The sequence below is a fragment of the Fulmarus glacialis genome, unplaced genomic scaffold (assembly GCF_000690835.1).
Source record: "Fulmarus glacialis isolate BGI_N327 unplaced genomic scaffold, ASM69083v1 scaffold9129, whole genome shotgun sequence".
Taxonomy (NCBI): Eukaryota; Metazoa; Chordata; class Aves; order Procellariiformes; family Procellariidae; genus Fulmarus; species Fulmarus glacialis.
The window spans coordinates 14,517-31,039 of NW_009233912.1; the positions used below are offsets into that span (position 1 = coordinate 14,517).

Genomic DNA, 16,523 nt, shown 5'->3' on the forward strand with positions numbered 1-16,523 from the left:
CCCCCCCTTCTGCTGCCCCAGGCTATACAACCGGGGCTGCAAGGAGCCAAGCACGTAGGTATGCAGTCGACAGCTGCAGCAATGGAGGTTAAATTCAGAGGAGGTGGATGGATCTGGCCCCAAACTTGCCCGTGCTCCTCCAGGAATGCTGCTGGGGCTGAGCCCTCCCTCCATGGTCACACCAGCTCTCACAGTGGCTGCTCTGGAAAACCCAGGGATGCACACACTCATGTTCCCAGTACTTGTTATGGGCTGGGGGCGGTCCCCAGCAACACCCACTGTGGAGCTGGTTTCCTGTAGCCAGGGTGAACTGGCCAGCTCAGAGCTCTAGCAGAAGGAGAATTAAAAAAAAAAAAAAAAAAAAAAAAAAAAAAAGAGTAGAAGGACTGTTTCTGTTTCTCCATCAATTAAAGTGGCTAAAATAAGCAACTGATGAAGCTGGGTATTGTGCCTGGTTCTCCTTGCCAAGCGGGACTCTGGGAGTGCTGCTCCACAACCCTGCAGAGCAAGCACCACCACGCCTGGTCACGGCCCTGAGGGCCACCACCGCTGTTGCAATGAGAAACATTTGCCCTTTTCTGTGTTTTGAGAAGCACAGATGAAAGTAGCTTCGGAAAGTACTTGTTACGATGGTTTAAGAAAACACAGAAGGATAAAGGGAGTTGCATGGGAGGTGTCTGGAAACAGGCGAGCGGAGCTGACCTTCCCGCCCACCCTGCTGCGTGCCATGGACTCACCACCCAAACAGGCCTTGCTGCGCGAGGAGACGGCATCTCCCTTACTCAGTGGGGACTCGGGAGTTTCTCACCACGGGGGACATCCTCACTCATCTCCTGTGGCTTTGAGGGCAAGCGTCCTCCCTGTGCCCTGGGCAACCACCCTACTGAGCTACAGGGAAGTCCCCCGCGCCAACAGCATCCCGGGTGGTGGCTTTGGGGAGCTTGCTAGCAGCCTCCAGCACTGCAAGAGGCCACGTAGCCTCCAGTACTCCTCAGCCATAGGCTCAAGGGTAAACCGAAATAACAAGTCCAAATACTTCTGCTGGACAATGTGGAATTCCCCGCCTCTCTCTACCTGACCGGGGACACCAGAGAGGTGTATATCCACTTTCTCGTACCACGGCAGAAGGCCTGCTGTGACAGACAACATATATATATCAGCTACAGTGCGAAAGCTTTGAAGATCTTGCACCAGAGCGATGCTGAAGTAGGTGGCCCTTTCCTCCTGTTGATAATCTAGTTGGTCAAATTAGAAAGGAAGAGTAGGAAGGGAGGAGCAGGCTGGAGGACTCGGTTCCTGAGGGAAAATGGCACTGCAGCACCCCTGAGGCAGAGCACGGGCGTCAGCCCCAGCCTGCTGAAACCATCGGGAAGATACCCCAGGGCAAGGTTTCCTGCTAAGGCTGAAAGACAACTTACTGCTTCGTGGATGGCAGTCAGCTCGTGCCTCCTGAAGCTGGAGGCGTTCCTCCTCACCTCCTCGTACACAAGATCGTACACATCCATCATGCTGTCTTCCACCTGCGATGAAAGCAGAGGTCTGTACGTGGAAAACACTGACTGCGGTCGTCTCTGGAGGGAAATAGGCTCCTCTCGCATCCCCCCAGAAGGTCTCCCAGGTATAGCGAGGCAAGTAGTGCGGCTATTCAACGACCACCATGCAGCAGCAGGAGCTGGCATACGACCCACCAGGCACCAAGGGGCACCCACAGCACGGCGAGTCCCACGAGAGAGGCTGCGATGCCGCACGCGTACCGCCTCCTGCTACGCGTGGACCCTTTGGCATCGCACCAGGGTCTCGCCAGCTGATGGCTGGGGCTTTTGGCCAGTTTCGGATTTAGGGTCAGAGATGAACTCTTGTGCCTTTGACCAGTGTGCCAGGCAGTGATGACACCATCCCCCTGACCCGATGGGTGACTGTCGGGACAGGCACACATGGCCGTGAGATGCTAAAATAAAAAGGTGGGAGGACCTCAGATGGCTGGCGTTATCCCAGTGACAGAGGAATTCCTTCAAATAGAGCCAAAAAAATAAGAGAGTGATTCAGTGGTGAATCAGACCCTAAATATTTACCAAATGTGTGAGAACTTGCAGCTTGGCAGATCCCAGCCAACTCCTGCTCAGGTTTCAAAGGGAAAAAATATGACAATTGCCTTCAGCGCCTGGAGTCAAAACCTTATTTCTTCCTTTCTTTTTCCCTCGCTTCCTCACCAGCATCGATCCGCCGGCCCGCAGGCAGCGCTTGGCTTTCGGGAGGGAAAAATCGATGGGCGAGACAGACGGAGCGGGTGGCCGCGCGAGGAGGGACGGGCGCTCCGGGAGCGGAGCCATCTCTCAGTGAGGCTTTTCAGCTCAGTCTTAAGGGGCTGTGCTTGGAAATTACTCTAGGGGGGAAAAAAAACCCCCAACGCCGTGTGCTTGGGGGTGAAACCGAGGTCGTTCGAGGTGTGTTGTATCACACTCGGCTCCGTGCCATCAGGAATAGAGTTTAAAGGCTCACACGGGAAGATTTTCCTCATATAGAAGTGGGGGGGCTTGGGGGGTTCTCATCTGCAGCAAAGCTGCTGTCCCCCCAGGACGCTCCATCACCCGTCACGGAGCAATCAGTCGGTGAGGCAGAAGCAACCAGCTTTAATGAGAGAGGTCCGATGATGGACAGGGCACAGATATTCTGAGCCAAGGAAAAAAAATCCTCCGAAACAAGGTGCGTGATGCTGAGCTGTCCCAGAGGGGCGAGGAGGGAGGATGCTCATTTTGTCACCCCCGTGTATCAGAGTGCATCTTGCGGGATGGGCGCAGCAGTAAGACAAGATCTCTAGCGGACTTGTGCACCATCCTCCCCCTGAGCTAACCTTAAACCCCAGTAAAAAGGAAAACATCCCAGCTTTTCTAACTTCTTGTGGGCCATGAAATAGCTTTCCAGCAGCAGCAATTAAATAAACGGATTCAATAAAAAGAGCGTCCATTTCCACTGAAGAATTGGATTAAGAATAATGAAAAAAGAATAATCTTTTGACCTCCTCTTGGGGCCTTGTGTTGCTGAGGAAGGAAGGAAGAACAGAACAGCCGGCTTCTTAACCCAAGAGATTATTACCTTTTGAATATCCCAACCCCAGTCTAAGATGTAGGAATAAAAACTATTTTGTGTTGTGACAACATACATATGGCTCTCGGTAAGGTAATGGTGCTGCATGTGCAATTTTTGTCTTTTCATATTTATCATTAGGCTCAGGATGCTGAGCTTCCCTCCAAAAGGCCTAAATGTTGATGACTTTTTTAAAAAAAAAAAAAAAAAGGGGGGGGGGTTCAAGCAAGTTGCTAGGTTCAAGCAAGGGTTCAAGGGTTGAAAGCAATCCAGAAGTTTAACATTAAAGGTCTATTGAACACTGGGCCAGGAAATGCTGAGACAGGTAGTTTTAAGCCCTTTGCCTTGCCTGGGCACATTCCCCAAAACCTCATAAAAACTGGCAAAAATGCTCCTTTGACTGCAGTGAGTTTTGGGCCGGATCTGGCTGCTTACTTTACAACTGTATTCAACTTAAACCAAGGTAAGATGAAACTTTGTCCAGTGATGTTGCATCTACGAAGACCATCGCAGGCTCCCTAGCAGCAGAGCAGGCTCTGACCACGCCACCAGAACCAATTCTCTATGCAGGAAAGTCAATGCTCATTAGTGTTTTGTCCCGATAATAAGCCTCAGGGCCCAACTGAAGCTGATGTCCTCCTCAGTAGCTTCTCAGGCGGTGGTGCTGCACTGAGAGGAGGGCAGGCGAGCTGCCCAGATGTTGGCAGCTGCTGGCCGCTGCCCATAGCCTGCGGCAGGTCCCAGACTGGCAAGCTCCTGCCGGCTGCGTGAAACCACGAGAGGATCGATTTGACCAGGAGAGGTCCTGCCTGATGCAATGGTGCACATTCGCACCTTCCTCATTATTTTAGGTACTATGCAATGACATTAAACACGGAGACTAAGGCTGTTTGAAGAAGAGTGGCTAGGAAAGAATTGAAGGAACAAGATCACCATAACAAAGCTATGGCAGAAAATTATTCCAACTGTTGGAAACAGTAAGGGAAGAAACCACGAGCAGTCACCGTTTCACAGCCAGCTCGACTACAGCGGTGATGATGATGATGAGGGTAATCTCCAGGTACATAATGACTACTAAAGACTTCAATTGCACCCTGTTTCTGAGCTCGCTTGTGAGCTGGCTTCTCAGTTATTTACTGATTTTTTTCATTTTGTCAAGCAGCCGCCAAGAACTGAAAGCACAAAGGATTACGTGTAAAGTGTTTTAGAGCAATAATTTCCTTTTAGAATGTGTGTCTGGGCAAGCCTAAGAGTACAATCTGCTGATTAGCCCTTCTCAGCATTTCTATCCAGCAACTATATCTAGCATTTCTATCCAGCTATTATCTGAACACGCTATTCAGGTCCTGGTAAGGGAATATCAAACTGCAAAACCATTTTTTAAAAGACTGAATTGACGGTAGTTCCTCCACATCATCTTTCTGATTTTTTCTAGGATCATTTGATTTTGGAGGGGAAAATTGCTGTTTTCATACAACGTGGCGGTCTGTTTTCAAAGATTACTGCAGAGAGCTTTCTCATTTAAATATTTCAGAGGTAGGTATAAAGTACTAAATCTCAGTATTTATCACTGGCTGTTTCTTTCTGTGCAGGAGATTGTGCCACAGAGCATACGAGAGGTCTGGTTTAACAAGGAGACATACAAGAGCAATAAAAGATTGTACTAACGAACCATCATCTTAGCAACTCTTCTGCCTGGGATGGGGTTATGTTTCTGCTCAAAGCTGCAGCCGAGCTCTGAAGCTCGGTCATGCACGGCAGCACCTATCCAGCCCAAAATGGCATGCTAACTCATGCATGCCTAATGATGTAAAAAATAAAACCTGAAAGCACGAGACAAAGTCACCAGGTGGTTTCATGACCTATCTTTATTTGCAGCATTATTTTATCCAGCAGACGCAAGTTCACCCCTATATTTTCCTTTGATCTGGGACATAACACAGTGAAGAGCTAGCCTGCAGCGCTGCTTTGTGCCATCCTCAACAGATTCCCATCGCACACTCCACTGACGGGCAACTTCACTCCATTGCCTCAAAATAATTTTCTTTTTCCATTTCTTACACCAGGTGTTGGAGAAAAAAAAAAATTAAAAATGATCAGGGTGCTTTTTCTCACGGTTAAGCAACAGGATGCCTTTTGAGTTCGAGTGGTTACGCTGACAGTGTTAATCACATACCTTAAGGAAACCACAGCTGTGCCCTGGCCATAGTTAGCATGTAATGGATGAATACAGCTGGAGAAGAGAAAGACCTTCTTTTCCAAAGGTCTTACACTCCGCCCCCCACCTCCATTAGCATCATTATGGTCAAGTGGATTTTCCTGTTCCTAGTGACATGCTGTGACCCACTGCTCGAGGAGTATTTCTGGATGAAGCTCTCCCTTGGAAGGAGACTGCACCCGCGATGCTCATCAGTAAAAACCACCGAGAGCTGAAGATGAAGCATCCGCTGGGCTTTGGCTTAAGAAAAATCTCCAGGTTAAGTGATATGGAGGTCACACCTTTCAGTCATTCTTTTCCTGGAAGATGCTGGGTGAAATGTTCCAGCTCTAAATTAGTCTAATAATTGCTGCCTCCCACTTCTGCCTGCATTCCTGAATGAAACATTCATTTAGGGATGATATCGATGGGTTGCTGGATACAACAAATGGAAAATCACCACCGAGATGGATGTGGCTGACTCCAGCTGACTCAATAGAGTAGCATTTTTCACTTAAAGTAAAAGAAAGAAGGAATTTTGAGATTGCTTATCATCCTCTAAATCCTTTGTCCCCCAAGAAGCAGAATTTATGACTGCAGGAAGGCATTTACTCTAAGCCACCAGTGTTCTTGCCCTTGGCTATTAGAAACTAAAGCAAATTTCAGCCTTACCTCCTTCAAGAGGAAAACTGACATTTTTGACTTGGGTTGTTTATCAAGGATAATTTTTACCTGTAACTGGATTTGGAACAGAAAGATCAGACCAGGAGGTCAGCCTTCAGTTCCTGATCCCTTTGCAAGCCAGAGGTGTCAACAAATCCCCCTCCACTGCCAGTGACTACCCGTGCCTAGGCAACCTGAGCTAGTCGCTTCGACGTACGTTAGAAAACCGATGTAGAGTCATATCAAGAAGAACAATCTGAGACCTACTCGGTGAGCCATCTTTGCAACAGTTGTTGGCCAAAAATCTCCCTGAAGAGCTGGAGCTCAAGGAGAACATTGTGAAAGGAGATGTCAGGATTATCTCAAAGACAAGCCCACCTTTCTGCTTAACAGGAACGCTCTTGACATGGCAGAGGAGGAAGGCAAGCATGGCAAGCAGAAGGAGGATCTTGCCATGTCTTTGTCTCTTTGAGGTACCAAACAGAGCACAAGCGCCGCAGCCTCAGAAGAAACTGCCACCTCAGCACTTCATGTTCTTTCAGCGTCGCCGAGAGGGATGGACTCACTAGCACCGCTCAGACCCATCCCTTCAGCAGCGGCTACCGCAGACTCCCTCACTTAGCTATGAACTGCGAGCTAGTCAGTTAAGATGTGAAACTGGAACAAAGCGGTTGACCCACTCGAAATCCTTCCTTGCTCCAGTAAGAAACACACTTCTGCATTTCACTCTGTCTGCCCTTTCCTCCCCAGCGTGCAGAAACGCACGTGTTCACAGCGTGGCAGAAAGGGGGGCGGGGGGGCAGACGCAACTGCTTGGGTTTGGATAAAGCAACGATGCAACTGCAGTGAAACGGAGGAGGGAAAACTGCTCTGGGTGCTTCAGCCAGGCTGCAGAGCAACTCCCACCACGTGGATCGAGCACACGGTAAGGCGGGCTCCCCCCGCCACACTCGACCGGGCCTTCATTGCCGTATCCAACACGCTCATTACAACTTGCTGCAGCTTTATATTTCCTTACTAGCATGTCAGCTCCCCTCCTCTCCAGCCTTCCTGAAGCCAATCAATCCCAGCTGCAGAAATCCGGCCAGCGCTGCAAATCAAAGCGGCCTTTGAGGCCCCCCGTGGAAAATTGCACAGGATAAGAAGGTGCTGCTCCCCCTCTGACTGCTGCTGGCGGTCACTGGGGACCGCTGATGTGAGAAGAGCGAGATCCAGATGAGGCTTTTAGCTAAATGGTTTTCACCTTTTCTTTCCAGTATGTGTATATATATATTATATACACATATATACACACACGCATATATAATTTTTTTTAATAACTCATGCACTTCCCCCTGCTTTCTGGTATTGGAAGAGGGCCAGGCAACCCCTGACCATCTTTTGGTCCATCACTGAGTGAATACATAGAAGGAGAGATAACAAAAACCACCGTGGAACCAAAAAAAAAAAAAAAAAAAAAAATCAGGAAAAGCGAAGCCTTACAAAGCTGTTTCTCTCTGATCCCAGCGCTTCCATCGGGTCCTCGTGCAAAACATTTAAAACAGGAAAGTGCTGCGCTGTTACGCTGCTGACCTCCTCCTCATTTCCCATCCCCAGGCCCCAAAACAACAGCAAAAGCCTAGCTGTATGGGTGCTATACAGCCCGCTCAGCCAGCGGGCAGGGGGACATCACAGCCTCGGGCTCAACCAAGCCATAAACCCCCGAGGCCACCTCTGAGCTACTCAGATGCAGCCAGAGGCATTGCTTCGGGACAGTGGCAGAGCACCAGATGCTTTACAGGGAAGCACAGAAAACCCAGGCAAGCAGTTAATCAACACCAACAAGTTTTTTTTTTTCCCCCCCTAAATCCTCCAGACCTGGGGCTACATCCCCGGTGAGTAACACCAGCCTGAGTGTATCAACCCTCTTGGGGTTTTGGTGGGGGGTTTTTTTGGTTGCTTTTTGTTTGGTTGCTTTTTTAAACAAACTTCAAGTATTTCAGTCTGTTTTATAACAGAACTGCAAACCCAGCATGCTGCCGAGGGCCCACACCGATCCTTTGTGCTCCCGTCACTCAGACACACGACCCAGCAATTTATGAACCTCTCAACATCATGGTTAAATTATCTCAGTCATCCCCCCTCCCTCGCCCGTAGTACTTGAAACCACCGCCAGGCAAGACTGCTTCCCAACAGAAAGTATCGAAAAACACCGAAAAGAGTTTTAGCTTAAAAAAAAAAAGTTGTAACAGCAATACAGCTAGCCCCAGGGCAGCACTGTCACCTTGGAGCCGGCGGTGGCTGCCCCGCTGCCGTGAGCATCCTACAGCCACGGGAAGGTTGGATGTGCCTCGGTGACAAGCAACCGCCCGAGGGGCCTCGGGTACCAGAGCTGACGCTGCTGGAGACGGGAGCTCCAGCTAACACTCCACCACAGAAAGTGGCAGAAACGGGGCCGCGCGAGTTCAGCCTCAGGGCAGCGATAAATTATAAAACCCATGAGGGCGAATGCCTGTGTGGCACGTCAGACAAAGGGCAGCAGAGTCTCGCTGGGGGGAACGGGCCGTTATTGGGTGATGAGAACATAAACGCGAGGAAAGGGTCACAATATTTAAAAGCACTAAGGAAGGAGGTGGGTTTTCCCCCCTTTTTTGTTTTTTCCATAGACTTCAGAGACTGGGAAAAGCTCGGTGCTTACTTTAAAGTGATTGTGCCTGGCAGAATAACAGCAAGGGGGACATCGGATTATTCACAGTATTTTGGCAGCCAAATCACTGCTTTTTGAAAATGCTCTTGAAAGACCCCTGTGAGCAGCTGCGATCCTGATCCAGCCCCGCTGAATCGGAAACCAAAAGGAAACTGCCTGTATGCTTCGGGTCTGGTTTCAGAAAGCACCTGAACACACACCTTCAGCGTGTGTTTAAGTCCCATTAAAATCCCAAGGACTTAAGCCTGCCTTTAAGCATTGCCTTCAGAGACAGACTGGACCCTGTAAGAGTTTGCCCCACACAGAAAAACCACAGCCTTGCTTTGCCACTGGAAGGACCTCTACAATCCCGCCTGAGAAACTACCTGGGAAGTGCTGGGTCACTCCTGGCGTACCTGCAGAAACAAGCAACGCACGGGCACGGGCTGAGCCGCAAAGACAGGATTCGCCTCCCGGGGACGTGGGCAACGCTGCGTCTGGCTTTGTAAAGGTGCTGGTTTTGTTGTCTGGCTTTGCAAAGGTGCTGGTTTTGTTGTCTGGCTTTGCAAAGGTGCTGGTTAGGAGGAAGAGCCACAGGCAAGAGTCCAGCACTGATCCCATACGCAGGGCAGGGAGCAGGGGAGCTGCTCTTTTCAAGAACCAGCCCAGGTGTAGCAATGCTCGTTATTTAACAGCTGCAACTGTTAATCCCAGCTTTGCAGCCCAGGCCCTGTTAGAAAATCATCACCTCAAAAGATACCGCCTTGCTCACTAACGAAGCATAAAATTCTCTGTTTCTCCTTCCCAGTATGAGGAGGGGAGAGCACACAGGTTTCTCTAAAGAAAGTTTCAAGCAGAGCAAGACTGCAGGAGAACCGGAGTGTGCACATGTGGTTTGGGTTCCCCATCCCACAAAAAGCTGAATCCTCACGTTTATTCTCCGAGTACATGCAGTGCAACGCAGAGAGGCTCGTGCTTTTCTACGCACGCGGAGCCAAAAGCCACTAGTGAAACCTCCTTTTGAAATCACCCAGCAACTTGAGAGACCGTTTGAAAATTAAGAGATTGCCATATCATCGCAGCCAGTACAAATCCAAGTGACCCCTTCATCCAAAGGACGTGGGAAATGGGGTCTTTTTGCCAGAAGTATGGGCAACTACTTGCACCAGTGCTTAGGTTCAAATTTTCCCCTGGGTTGGGAAATCATAATTTAATCGCTTTTAAGCTAACGTTTACCTGCAAATGAATCTCTGTAATTAAAAAGCTCGTTCTGTTGCAAAACTCCTTTCACATTGCAGCAATTTTATTTTTGCCGATTCACCCTGCCATCCCGACCGGCGTACGGGGCCGGCGTCGCAGGGCTGCTGGAAGGATCTTCCAAGCTGCTGCAGAGAAGGGGAACAGCAGAAGACGAGGTGACATTGAAACTCCTCCGGCCTCTTTCACAGCAGGGCCCAGAACGAAACCCCAAATCTATTTGTGTGTTGGCTAGCAAGGGTACCAAAAGTCTTTTACACCGCAGCTGCAAGGCTACCCTTTCCTCCAGCCTCTGCGGGCAGGTTTTTAAAGCAGCGGTTAATGGGTGAGGAGAGAAGGAAGGCTGGGGAGGAGGAGGAGGAGGAAGCAGCAGAAGTCTCTCCTACGTCCTTCTCCGCATCCCAGGTCCCAGCTGCATTGGGCCGCGCTGGGAATGACTAAAAGACCTCACCTAAATAGGCAGCGGTTTGTGGTAAAAGAGCTGCCATAAAAATAACTTTGGAGAACGAGACTCTGCTCTTTGGCTTCAGGAATCAGGGCTTCCTAACGTGGCTGAAAACCTCATCGTTGCCATGGTTACCACAGCGGATGCATCAAAGGTGCTCACGGAGAGGTCATCCTCCCTGCCCTCTCTTGTACGTCGTTCTCTCACTCGCTTTGATTGCCCCACCGCTGTCGATCCTCAGACAGGCTTGTGACACTTTCCTACCAAGACCACATTTCCCACCAAGACCACATTTTGGCCAGATGGCCCATAGGGAGGGCAACCATACGTGCTCCTCACCCTTGTGGAGACCCTTGTCTGCCCTAGGTTGGACACGGAAAGGGATCAACGCTCTCGAGTGATTGGGGCCAGGCAGAAAAGCACGTTAGAGTTTCACAGGGGCTTGGAGGCTGGCTGGGGCGTTTCTGCAGCCCTGGGCTTGAGAGCGTGATGGGACGGAGGTGAAGGAGGAGTGTTGGGCGCAGTAGGTGAGGAGGGGGCTCAGGAACAAGCCGAGCTAGAAAATACTGAAACATGAATGGCTCAGCACTACAGCTAGCAGGAGAAAAAGTCCTTCACAACCTCCTGATTACAAATATTTTCATTTCAGATTTTCCTCCGAGCAGCTGAGCTGCCCAGAGGAGTTTTCACACCTCTGCAAGCGACAGCAGCACCTTTTCTGTTGGCACCATTGGGGAAGAGGCAAAGTGTTTCTTTGTAAACTGGGCGGGGGGGGACCCTAAGAGCAAGGCTGCATTATACACGCTGGCAAGACAGGGAGAGGATCTGGGATGTTACTTGTTGGTTCTTCCCCATTTCGTTCATCATTTTCTTTGCAGAACCTACCAAGCAAACATACCTTGGGAATGAGTAGTTTATTAGTTCCTCATTAAAAGTACTTTAACGCAGACAGATGGATGCAAAGCAGCCTGAGAAGACAGTACAGAGGAGGCCTGGACCTCACAAAACCCATTCATTGGCCACAGGGATGGGTCAATAGAGCAAGAATAATTACGATGCTGAACAGAGGGATCCACCTTTTAGGCTAAGGCACGATAAACCTCAGATTCATGATTTTTGCATGTCTGGTATCTGTTATTTTAAGAATAAAGACAGGTGACACTGAGTCGATCTGGGATGCAGGTAACTTGAAATTAAAACACATGACATCTGTCTGAAAGAATTCGTTCAGGAGCTACAGAAAGTCACAAAAGCAGAAAAGAATGGGAAATGAGAAGATTCGCATTTTGTTTACAGTGCCCATGTCTGAGAACGTTGAATATTTACAAATAACTCTTCTTTTTCTCCTGTCCTGCGTAGCTTCTCTGTAAGAAGTACTGTAAACAGGTCTCTAAAGGAGTCACGAAGGCAGAAAGGACATCTTGCTTTCATCATGTTCAAACGACATTTCCATCTACCGCCTCTTGAAAATAACCCTCAAAACAATTTTTCAACTGAAAATTGGGCTTTTCCATTTTAGATGTTATTCTGTAAGAAGGGTCTGCTTTATGAAGGAAATTCAGATTGATGTTTTTTTTGATCAAGAGGATTAAACCACTGAGAGCATCTGCTGTGGTTTGGCGGAGGGGGGCGGCTTGCAGAGGGCGGGGAGGGCTCCGCTCGCAGCGCTGCCTGCGTTGGGCACCTCGCCCGTGGGGAGGGAGAGGACGGGATCTACCGATGCCAGCTCCCAGCGGGCATTTCCAAACGGAACAGGCTGATTTTCTATCTGGCTTTTCACTGGAAAGTCAACGTATTTTGCATGGGAAAAACGCAAATTTTTGTTTTAGCCACGAACGCGGGGGCAGCAGCCCCTCGGTGCTCTCAGAGGCACCAATTCGGGCACATGTAATGGGCGTATTCATCCATATTCAGTTTTACATCCCCAAATTCTCTTCCTTTCTTGGGTGTACATCCCATCAGGCTTACAAGACACCCATCAATTCGGCTGAGTTTGATTTTCTCCCCCTATTACCACAATTAACTATTTCTGACAGTACCGACACGCAGTAGGCTGGGGGAGGACACCGGCTTTAATTCCGCGCTTTACTTTGAGAAAGTCAGACAAACAAACTGCTCTGTGATGAGACTTCAGGAGTCTTCCCCCTGCTCCGTTCGGTTTTCTGTGCCTCTGCACGACCTGTCTTTCTGTCCGGGGGGGGCACTCACATCTGTATTTCTCTCTCACATCTGCATTTCTCTCTCACATCTGCATTTTTCTCACTGGTGAGACAGGTTGCCTTTCAAGCGAAACCGAATTTCCATATGTTTTGTAAGTGACACTCCTCATTACATCTTTCCTCATTTATATTCCCTGTTTCTCTCTGCATTTTAGAAAGCAGAGAAACCTAAGATGATCTCTAATGCTATTTTAATTTTTCTGTTGTCAGAAAATCTGCTGGTTTTCTTTGCCCTGAAAGTAAACATTTTACAAAACCCCCTCATTTTGCCTAGTGGAAACTGTTTTGCTTAAAGAAACCCAACCAACTACCAAAGCTAACCATAACACATGGGTGCATTTATGGGCAGGGCACCCAAAGCAAAAAAGCCAGGAAAATAATTTGAAGTGAAAACAGATGTAGTGATTAAGAGATATAGACAGAAAGTCATTCTCCTTTAAATATTTTCAGCAAAATATTTTTCTGAACGGCACATCCCTGTATTAACCCAATATACAACTTTTTCTTGCAGCCTTTTTACACCCTACTCCATGTTTGTGGATTAAAAAGTATAACTAAATAATTTATTTGAATAACGCAATTTCACGAGACCAACCAGACACACCTTCTGGTGCTATTTCTCCCTTACTAACACAGATTTTGTTTCAATCTGTCATTACAAACTCCTGCAGAAGAAGGAGGAAACTGTGCTCAAGGACTCCCTTCTGTGCTGGTCATGAAAACAAAATTATTTCCATATTAAATTGTTAGCGTGAAAATAACAAATTTTGATAGTTTTGCCTGAAACCAGGGAAAATATGTGCAGAGGCTGTGGAAAGACTCTTTTTCATGGCTGTCTCGGCTCTGACTGAATCTGCTTCAGCCAGGTAAGTGTAGAGATAAAAGATGCTGCTGTGCCATCAGCACTCACCCCCACGTTTCCAAAGCAGCTGGACAAATTCACGGAGGAAAAATCCCCTGAGAGCATTAAAGGCAAAGGCACCAGCAGGTGCCACCAGCAGGGACCTGAGCCACAAGCTGCTGGCATCTGAAAAAGCAGCGCTTTGTGCTCGCTGGGCTGTTGTGCTCCTACCTTGGCCAACAGCGGGTGTGCCTGTCTGAGACTGGGTACCTCTGGTCTGATCCAGCGTAACCATCTGCAGAGTTCAAAGGATTTTCAACTACTGTGGCCACTGGTTAGCTCTGGGCAAACTTTCCAGAGAAGCTAGAAACTTTCTCACCTTAACCTTGCCTTTGCCCTTTAGACTTCTGCTTCCAAAAGGTCTGGGTTTTAATTTTCGCACAGGACACCGAACCGTTACGGGACAGGGCTTCTTGTCCCCGAGAAGTGCAGTTGCCGCAGTCCTAGCATGGATCGAGTCTCTGGGGTTTTGATGGAGTGCTCCTCCAGCACAGAACGATACCCCTTCTGATGCTCTTTTCCTGACACACCGGTCTTCAATCCCCCACAACGTCTGTAACCCTGAAGAGATGAGCTGGCAGCACCAACGCGACCCCAATCCACGGGGATGATGTTTCACATCACCCGCACCCTCACCGCCGGCCAGAGCACTGCGGGTTGCGGCACGTGCCTGGGGCTGGGGAGGAGCGAAACGGAGACGGGGACCGACCCGCTGCGTGAAACGTCTATCAAAGTCCCAAATGCTTATCTGAATTACCGTTAGATAATTTGGATTCTTGCCTAAAATATCTGTGTTCTGCTTTCAAAAAAAAGAAGGCATGATTTTTTTGCCTGCCCAAGTCTCTTAAATATTTTTTTTTCAGTGTGGGGATGCAGGCAGGGGAATTAAGACCAAGCAGTAACAAATTGCTCTGAATGAGAAGAGGAATAAATCTACCAAAAAAGCAAATTATATCAGATTAGGAAAGGGTTAAAAAAAAAGTCTAAACTTCTTCAGGCTGCTAAATATTAAGTTCAATTTCTGCTTTCCCCAGCAGCCTTCTACCCCGGCCCCAGGGTAAGGGTACCCACTGCCACGCGTGGGGCTCTCCCTTAGCAACTCTGCGTGCCTCGACTCGATTTCCCCAGCGCCTTGCGTCTCCACCGCCACCCACCACACCACCAGCAAGCCCTGGGTTAACAACTCAAACCCCAACTTTCTGGCAAACTCGACCTCATACAATCGTCTCTTTCTGGTCCAGCGTGACAGCGAACCAAACCACCATTTTTCACACTAGTGTTTTTACCGTATCGCTGCTGCCGGTTAATAAACACACCTCCTGGGTGTTTCTCCTGGCCATTGCCAGAGACAACCCGAACAGCCACAACCTGCCGCCGCCTTTGGATAGAGGCTCCCGACTGATGCTAGCAGGAATTAGAGCTGGCTTTTCAAAAGTCAAGCATCTCAAAACAAAACAAAACAACAAAAAAACCCATCCCCTGCCAAAGAAATCCCAAAGCTATTTAAAATGAGACTTGCATTTTGTTTTGCCTTCAGGACAAAGCGCTTGCCCTGTGTGAGGGTTTCTGAGGCTTCTCCCTTCAGACGACCCCATCGGAGAGGCAGCTGATGAAGGCGGCCCCATTCTCGCATCTGATAGACCTTGGCATGGACGGCTTAATTACCAGCAGATGTCCCTTTTATGGGAGAAATCATTGCTACAAAAAAATCTCCGTCTGACAAGATGCTGGTGGTATTTCCTTGCAGCCGATGCTTACCTCCGTGCTGTGCGTGTATCTCCAGCAGGCAGCTGGGATCAATCCGCAGAAGGCCAGAGCAAAACAGAAAAATCCCTGAGGATAAAGAGGAAAAATACCATCAGTTACAGTATGGGGAGAAAACCCAGCCATTTGAAAACATCGTTGGGACACATTTAATATGCTCGTTTGAGCAAGTTCAGTTAAAGTTAGAGCTAAACATCCCCTTCTTTTAATATGCCTCACAATGCTGGTTACTTAGAAAAAATTAGATGGATAATAATGTGATCCTGTGTCAGGAGCCCTCTAATTACACTGTGGCTGTTTGAAGGGGTTGACCAAAAGAGCACCCGGCTTCCTGCGGAGCGGTTAACCTATTCTGCCCAAATTCTCCTTGGGGGGAAAAAAAAAAAAGAAAGGAGAGAAAACCATTATATTTAGAGTGTGCTCCTCTTCTGCAGCAGGACCGTGCCCTGGAGTAGCACCTCCTTACTCACGGGATTAAACCCCCCATATTTAAAACTCAGCTATCGGTTTCAAAGAGGGGAAAACGCACACGAATAGTCCATAAAGAAGCGAGTAACCAAGATGGAGAGCAACCTGCCCTGGAAAAGGAGCTGCACTTTACCCTGTTAGCAAGGTGCCAGCTACGCGGCCAAGCCGCCTTCCTTAAATCAGCACCATCCTAGTTAGACAAACGGACGACAGAAATATAATCAAGGCCAGCAACTGACCCTGAAGTGTCTGAACAATAACGGCAATGACGCAGGAGGCGGCTTGACTTTTGTCTTCTTCCCTGGGCTTCCAGAGCTGCAAGTTAGACGCGTTGTCTTTTTATTTGAACAAATCTGATCCAAAAAAAAAAACCCCTGATGTAAACAGCGCTTGCCTGTTGTGACAGCTGGACCAAAGGATCTTGTTCACATTAAAAAAAAAAAAAAAGAAAAAAAGGAAGAATAAAAGTGCCTGTAAAGCATTTGAAGGCCAAATAGGTTCATCAAATATGAATCCACAGCTTAGTCTTGGAATGGCAAAAGATGATGAATAAGCACCAGTCAAAAATTATTGCCCTTACAAGTTTTTCCGTGAAACTGTCCCTCTTCCAACACGAAGTTATGTAGCAGGGGAACATTACCCAACTGACTGCAGCTTATTTTGGTTTCTGATTTTTTTCTATGAGTGTTTTAATAGTATGATATAGCTGAAATCACTTAAAAAAGATTAAATCTTCCATGCAAGTTTATCAAATTCAAGCTTAAGGCGAGGAAGAAAAGCGTTGCTGCTACCAATTCTGCTTCACCAAAAAACTTTTGCTTAAAAAGTATGGGTTTAAAAAAAAAAAAGCCCCAAACTCT

General features: G+C 48.2%; 1 protein-coding gene across 1 annotated transcript in view; it reads right to left on the reverse strand.

The window, feature by feature from the left end:
• The window catches only part of LOC104082372 (tetraspanin-32-like), a gene marked incomplete at its 5' end in the record, with an annotated part of 19,447 nt that extends 4,183 nt beyond the window's left edge, over nucleotides 1–15,264 (reverse strand). The window contains 2 exons of the mRNA XM_009585484.1: nucleotides 1,419–1,520; nucleotides 15,190–15,264. Coding sequence (XP_009583779.1) covers nucleotides 1,419–1,520; nucleotides 15,190–15,264 — 177 coding nt within the window. The remainder of the gene's footprint in view (nucleotides 1–1,418; nucleotides 1,521–15,189) is intronic.
• Between the last annotated feature and the right edge of the window lie 1,259 nt (nucleotides 15,265–16,523).